The 8,313-nt window shown below is 27.7% G+C and overlaps 1 protein-coding gene across 1 annotated transcript; it reads left to right on the top strand.

Annotated features, from left to right (window-relative positions):
• Nucleotides 1-331: 331 nt before the first annotated feature.
• Nucleotides 332-5,367, top strand: LOC119663082 (collagen alpha-1(XVIII) chain-like; the record flags this gene model as incomplete). The annotated part of the gene is made up of 2 exons (XM_038072748.1): nt 332-415; nt 4,829-5,367. Coding segments are annotated over exons 1-2 (585 nt in total), but the record flags the coding sequence as incomplete, so codon positions are not given.
• Between the last annotated feature and the right edge of the window lie 2,946 nt (nt 5,368-8,313).

Genomic DNA, 8,313 nt, shown 5'->3' with positions numbered 1-8,313 from the left:
TCTTGTGCTTAAGTTCGACCGATATTTGTGGTTAATAAATAAACTGCAAGTGTGGTGCAATTAGTAGGTTTCATGTAGCAGCAGACCAGACATTCGGTCACCATTCACCCTTGCATTGCGGTGATGTACTCGGTATTCCTCGTTTGGGGTTGTCATTTCTTCGTTTGGGGCAGTCAATCATTTACAAATTGTTTTCTATTAAATTGTGTACGTAAACTAATTACAAGTGATTCATTGTATTCAATTAATTTATATTTATTCAAATCCAATTTGCATTCTCATTCTTTATTAATATTCATGCTAAATTGTCATCTTTATCATTTCAGTTCATGGCGCAAAATATTGTTGTTGTTTCTGACTACAATTTCAATGGCAAAATTCCAATCAATTCAGCTCTCAGGACAATCTATTAAAGGTAATAAATTAATATTAATTATTAAAATTAAATTTATAAAGATTGGAGTAGACAACCAATTTTCAATAATTTAATCTGTTATTAAATTTATTTATGAAGGAAGTAGTTTTATGTAAAACTTATAAACTTTAATTTATGAATAATATTTGGGTCAGAAAAAGTTCTCCTAAAAATAATTACGGATGGTATAATATAATACTTTAAAATATAAAATAATATTTTATAATATAATATAATATTTTATTATACAAATAACAAAATATACTTATATTTTGGTCCCAAATGCTTAACTGAAATAAGTAGAGATTGTGATCTCGAAGCGGTATTCAACATTTTAAAATATTTTTAAAATATTTTATAATTTAATATTTTATTATTCACAACATATTTCACAATATTTATAATATAATATAACATTTTATACACTATATTGCATAATATTTTTACGTTAAAAATGCTTCCCTTAAAATAATTAGAGACTATGATCTCGATGTTACATTTAATATTTATATATTTAATTTTTTATTTTGTTAATAATTTTATTTCTATTAAAATTTTGAATTTATTATTAATTATGTTCTTTTAAATATTTTATATTTGGCTACAGATCACCTCTTTATTAAAATTAAACATTTAATATTTTTTAACATATTCTATATTTCGACTCTCCTTGAGAGTCATCATTAGGATCATAACATTCGAAATATAAAATATATTAAAAAAATATTAAACAAACGCTAAATTTTAATTTTAACAAAAAGGTGACCTGTAGCCGATTTTAAAATATATATAAAATAATGTTATTTCTATTTTAATTTTTTAAATTATTTTATAATATAAAATAATATTTTAAAATACAATTATATTTGATTTTTAATGTCAGTTATAACATTTCTGTTTCTATTTCTTTAAAATAATCTATTATTTTCAATAGAGAGGTTTTTGGAACAATAGTGAATCGCAACAACAAAATTTTATTATTTTTAATTAATTGAACATTTGGCTGATCATACAGCTGTTATTAGTGGTATTTATTGAATTATTTCTTACATGTATTTATTCCTATATTTAGTAAATTATTTTTGCTATATTTCGCTATATTTTAATATATGTATTTGCTATATTCAATAAATATAATCAAAAAACTAACAGTTCTTGACGTGAGTATAGCCAATATTAATAAAAATGTAATTATTGCTACATTATAAAAACATTGTAATAGTACCCTGACGATTACTATAGAATATAGTCGAAATATTGGTGTAAACAGAAAATTATTTAAAAACTAATATTTTAAAAAATTGTTAATTATAATAATAATTATTATTTTAAAATAATAAAATAATTTAAAAACTATTAATAAAATTCTTGGTCATTAAAACAGTAATTATAAAATTTAAATAAATTATTATGCATAAAAAAAAATAAACAAAATAAAAAATGACAGAATAAATAATTATATATATTATATTATATATATACAAAATTTTTGTGAACATCTAACTGTATATGTATGAATACGCGTACAATTGTATAAATATATTAAAATATATAAATTTATTAATATAATATGTTAAAATATTATAATTAAATATATATAATATATAAAATAAATAAAATATATTATATATAATACTTAACAGGTTTTTGTGTTTTTTTAGGTTTTCCAAGCTTTAGTTTGATTATTTAATTTTAAATAATTAGACAAATATGTTAATAAAAACATTAATTCTATTACTTAATTTCAAAAACAAAAATAATAGTTTTTAATTTTAAATAGATATTTCAGACTACTTCGTAAACCAGATTCAATGTTATTATATATTATTTACGAAAAAAACCGATATCTGTTTTAAATAAAGTAGCTATTACTTTTGTTTGAAATTTACAAATTTATTCAATATTTTTATTTATATTTGTTTTTATTATAATAATATATGAAGTAATTTTAAACAAAACCAATCTAAGCCGAAAAAAAACAAGTATTTATAAACAAATAATGTTGATAGCAATAATATGCATTTAAAATACATATAACGTTCTGTCTAAAATGTTTAAAAATAAATGTATTTTAGCTCCCTAATACAAGGTTCGTTACTCTATCTAGGCTATTTAGTTTTAGAAGATTTCGAAGAAGATACAAAAAGTATCATTTTCGTAGCCACTACTGTAACTCATAAAAAAAACAAAAATTTATTTGCATACTATAAAGCTGCGGACAAAAGGCCGATCTATGCAAAAAAATTTGATTGCATGCTTTTAGGTAAATTTATAGCAGTCGGTGTCACATCGTATTTAGTGATTTATTTATTTATTAAGAAAATTACTATTATTATTTTAATTATTAACAATAAACTGAATTACTAACTAAATTATAATATTTTTAAATTATAGTGCAACGATCCTAAACTCGATTACGCATTATAAAAAATCAATTTATTTGCACATTATTAGAATCAAAAATCATGGTCAATCGGGTTTTCAAGAGTGGTGTCTGCTCAAATTGGGTCAAGTTGTTCCAAGTAATAAAAATATAAAATACTGAACTTAAAATAATTACGCACCTACGAGAGGCGTTCGAATAATAAACGTATTCGTATAATAGAGGCATCAGTTAGGAGACTGGTTTCGTTCAATGTTTAAGCACCAAATCAACTTTAACATAATACTTAACTTCTAAAAACATACTTCTATTAATTAAAAATATTTTATTGAATTTTTATGTATCTCCATATTATTTATTAAACTCTCTGTTAGGATAAGGATGTTTTTTAAATAGCTTCTTTTGAGAAGTAAAAATAAACTTCATTTATATAATATGTATAGTCCTAAGAAGACTATTGAAGTTGCAATGGTATGTAAGAAATTCGAGCATTCATGAGGATATAAAAGTAGAGAGCATTACAAAATATATTACGGATTTCGATACTGTGCAACTCATTAGAATAATGAGCTTAGCTCAATAAGGACCATTAGTATTTTTTGTCACCAGTATCAAATACGCTAGATCTATTAAGAACTATCAGCATTTTTTGTCACCAATGGCAGATATGTTAGACTTCAAAGTCTGATATCATAAAAAAGCAATTTGCTCTAGTCAATATCAACAAAATTACATCTGTATTAACCGATGAACTTCCCGAGTAATTAACTTCATAAGTGAAAGTGAATTAAAAGTGAATTAAATACTAACTCTAGGTTTAAAACACAACAAAAAGGAAACAATAGGCAGCAACGGACCTATAATATCTATAAAAAGAGAACGAACGAATGAATTTACAAAAATAGGTTCTTTTAGTTCAGCAATTATTGATAAATCCGAACTCATTTTGACGGGTTTTTAAATATATTTATAATTCTTTTCATATAATTTCCAATATTTTAAAGTTAAGATTAGAGTTCAGTTAAGATCTTAAAGATCTATTTAAATCTGTTGACCTGTTTTATTGATATATAAAAATCAAGGTATTTAAAAACATTCGAGACCTTTAATAAAGCTATAACTGCTACTAAAAGAAGGGTTTTGTAGCTGATTAGGTGAGGCCGATTTGTTAAAATTCAACTGCACCTATACCATGTACCATGATTCCTGCTAGGGTTTTAACGAGTTGGAGGCAGTTACTCACCAGTTCAACGCAATCAATTAGGATGGTTGATGAATTTGATGACCGGGGTTGAAATGGTCGTTGCTAGAAGATGCTATTATCTATGAAAAGGACAGCAGGCATGCGGAACGAGTCGGAGGCAGTTACTCACCAGTTCAAGACAATCAATTAGGATGGTTGATGACTTTGATGACCGGGGTCGAAGCGATCGTTGCTAGTAGATGCTATTATCTATGAAAAGGACAGCACGCATGCGGAATAGAATATTTGGCAGAGTTCTCCACGTAGTGGTGATCTACATCACACCAGTCGGGGAAGTAAGTCTCTTACATATTTAATCTACATTGGACAAGCATTCGGAAATAAACCACTTTTATCGTTGTTCTTATGGCTGTAATCATTAAAGGAAGGATTTCATCTTATCTTGCGGAGTATGCGGATGCTTTGAAGCAGGCAGGTCTACTTTTTTAGTGGGTTTTATGAAAAGTCTTCAACTCTAAATACCAGTATTTTAAAATTAAGTAATATTCACAGAAGTTGTTTAAAAAAACTACATTCACTGAAATCCTTTGTTAAATAGATCTGCTCGAGTAATCAGAAACATAACCAGATAACAATTTAATAAATAGAAAAATGAATTTCATTTGAATCAAAAAGTAAAGAAAAAAAATATTTTTCAATTTACAAATATTATTTAAATTGTTGCAAGAAATATTTCATAAAATAATGAAATCAAATTTTAAATTATATTTTCAAATATTGTGTTGTTTTTTTCTATTTTAATAATTTTTGTGTAATATTTTCACAGATGCCCTAGTCGAGTACACAATTCTCGATATCATGAACAACAATCAATTCGAAGGCATTGAATTTGATTATGCAGAAGACGGCTTTCCAGCGTATAAATTCCTACCCATCGCTGATGTCAAGTCGCCGTATCGCTTGTTCCTGCCAGAGAAGTTGTATGAATTTGCAATTATGGCGTCGTTTAGCCCGAATTCACCCAAGGGCGGTTATCTATTCAGTGTGGTGAATCCATTGGATACGGTTGTGCAGTTGGGCTTACATTTATCACCTGCGATAAAAGGCATGTGGAATGTGTCGCTGCTGTACACACAATCCGAGAGTAATACGATACGGAAACTAGTCAGCTACCAGCTACCCTACAAGGGCAAAACCTGGTCGAACATCGCCTTTCAAGTGCTAAGCGATAAAGTCGTCTTTTATCACAATTGTAAAGAGACCGAAACCACATTAATTTCTAAGGAGCCCATGGAGCTTGTTTTCGATTCCGCATCCACTTTGTATGTGGGACAAGCTGGCCCAAATCTCGGCGGAAATTTCGAGGTAAGTCATGTGTTATCCAATTTTTTATTTAATGAAATTTTCAATACAAACTTTATGTTTTATTTTTTGATGAAAAATCAAAAATAAATAAAATAAAATGCCTTTTAATGGAAAGTACATTTAAAAAAAGTTCAACAGGTCAAGAATTAATAAAAAGCAAATAAAGTAAAAAATTTCTGAGAAATTCTATTTTATGAAAAATGATTATGAAAAATACAAAAAAAAAAAATAATATTAAATGTTCTATGATGTCATAAATGCTCAATATGTCTGATATATGATTGATGTAATATTTTTTTTTTATTAAATTTTAAAGTATCTATGACTATGCGGTTTTTCCATGAATTTTTCCATTCAATAATTCAAGTGTGTTTTTTTTTTATGAACATGAAGAAAATTTTAAATATTCTTTTTTGTGTAAAACTTTATATTTAAATAAATTTTCTTACAAAATATCTCTTTTAAATCTATTTGGTTTATAAATTTCTCCACCTTTTAAATTGTGAAGCTGAAATCATTACATTTTTGTGGGCTTGAAGAAATAAATATGAAAAGGCAATTACTTTAAATAATTTGTATCTAAGTTACTATTCACTCAAATAAGACTACAACTTAATTAAATTAAATAACAACAAGTGCCTAGCATTCACATATTAATTAGAAACATTCATTTTAAATACTGGAAGAATTTCAGTAAATCAAGTATCCTTACAGGATTGTTAAAAATAGAATATTCAACACTAGACGAACGGATAAATGCATTAGCAATAACGGAATATTTTCGTTCAGCTAATACTGAAAAATTCAAATACTCTTGGTTATGTCTCATACTATGTTAGTTAACCTTGCTTTTTCTATAGTTTGGTTATATTTAGAAGCTTAAATTAAATTGCGTTTTTTAAGTACTCTTAGAGCTATCGATCTATTGTGCAGTCATATAAAACTTGAGTGTCTTAAATCATCTGGATTTTATAAGAAAGTCACAGCCGCATTTTAAAGAATGTCTCAATAGCTATCTAAGTTTGTCTAGATAGTAGATTCTGGTATGTTTAATCTACATTATGCAGGCACTAGAAATAGAGAACTTTTAACTTTCTTCTTCTGGCAGTAATCGTTGAACCGAAAATTTGAACTTAACTTGCGACAGTGCTTTCGTCTTAGCCGCCACTGCTCTTAATATAGTCTAAACTGCTTCTTAAAGAAAGGCTCTTTATAAATTTAAGTTGCTCTCTAAAAAAAAGCTCTGTAACTTGCAAAAAACTTCAAGGAAGTAAATTTCTGGCATATTCAATCCACATTGTGCATTTATTTGCAATAAAACACTTTTATCACTTATCTGATGGCAGTAATCATTGAAGGAAAGATTCAATCTTCTAGCATCGTTTCCTAATCGTAAAGAGTACTCAATAACAAACTTACTTTAAGAATGATGTATTTATGATTAACAACGGACTCATATTCAGCAGAAAGCCAGTCCACAGCATGTTCAGGCACTAGAAATAAAGCGCTTTTATCAATTTTCTCGTGGCAGTAATCATTTAATAGTAGATTCAATTCATACTTCCATCCAGAATCTTCAAGTAAACCTACTCTTTTCTATAGAATTTCTAGTTTATAAGTTTTCTGTATTATCTATACCAGGGCTGTCCAAAGCATGACTCACGCGCTTCATGCAACCCTCGGCTAATATTTGTGCAGCCCGCGCAAATAAATAAATACTCAAGATTACTTGGATCAGATTGTGGAATTTAATGCATATATGGTAGTACAAATTTTGTTTAGATAATCTATTATCGCTTATATTCACTGCGGTTCAGTTCTGTAGTTGAAAATATATAGAAAAATGCGCTTCTACGTCGAGATCATATAATTGAACGAGTGTACGACTTTTTAATGTTCAGGGCGTCCATTTCATTGATAATGCATTTTTTCATCCAACTCTCTGAATATCATTCAGTTTTACAGATGATTTTAAAGAAAGCAGATAAGTCTAAGTTGATCTACAATTAATTTTTATTTCTCCATGCAAAGGAAAAAGTTTACAAATAAATGCAGAGTGTAATCTATCTGAATATTATGAGACCGTTTAGCACTACGAAGTTCTTACAATCCTCTTTAGAGGATCAACAATTTTTAACAGTGAAGGTAAACATGTTTGTTCTGTAGAAAGTATTATATTTATAATCAAATCGTCCTAAACTACATAACATTTTATCAAGCATAATACTTGCTAGTTAAAAAAAATCATTTTAAAACAAAAAAGCCCTAATAAAGTTCAGCATATTTATATATAAAAATTATGCTGTCACAATGGGCTTACCGTCTCTGGAAACAGGATTCTCGATTTAAAACTTGCCCATGATAAAAAGGCATTAAGATATTGAAAGCAGCAACCAATATTGTTTAAAGTATCTATAAATGGTAGAGTGTAACCCATCTGTACGTATAAATCTGACACCATGGTGGTCAGGGCCGATAGCTTCGACTGTTTTGACCAATAGAAGTTGGTTGGAAGTACTCTGCTAATTGTTACTAAAACTTAAACTAATACAAGTAGAAAGACTACGTTCATTACTTTCATTCTATTTGAAGTTGCATTACAACTGTATGCTGTTGGATAGATATTGTTCCCTTTCGATATAGGAAACTAAATCCAAGTTTGTGGCCTCGTTCCCTAAATTGGTATGGACGAAATTGCTTGGAATTTCAATGGTTAAAACCTAAAGTTACGCGCGTAAAATGGTAGTTTTTCTTTACTTTCATTCGAATGGGAGTTATATACTTCAACCGCATGCTGTGATCCAAAATCAGTAGTGCTCTTGTATAGGTCTTGCTTCCCTCGCAAGGATAAAACTATATCTAAACATATGGCTTCAATTAGTAACTGTGAAATTTCAGCATGAAATACACCTTTCGATTTCAGTGGTGCATTTATCGTTGCTTCAG

Source organism: Teleopsis dalmanni, unplaced genomic scaffold (genome assembly GCF_002237135.1).
Source record: "Teleopsis dalmanni isolate 2A unplaced genomic scaffold, ASM223713v2 unscaffolded_contig_0125, whole genome shotgun sequence".
NCBI lineage: Eukaryota > Metazoa > Arthropoda > Insecta > Diptera > Diopsidae > Teleopsis > Teleopsis dalmanni.
The sequence above is the reverse complement of the archived record's forward strand: the minus strand, read 5'-3'. Positions and strand labels throughout refer to the sequence as shown.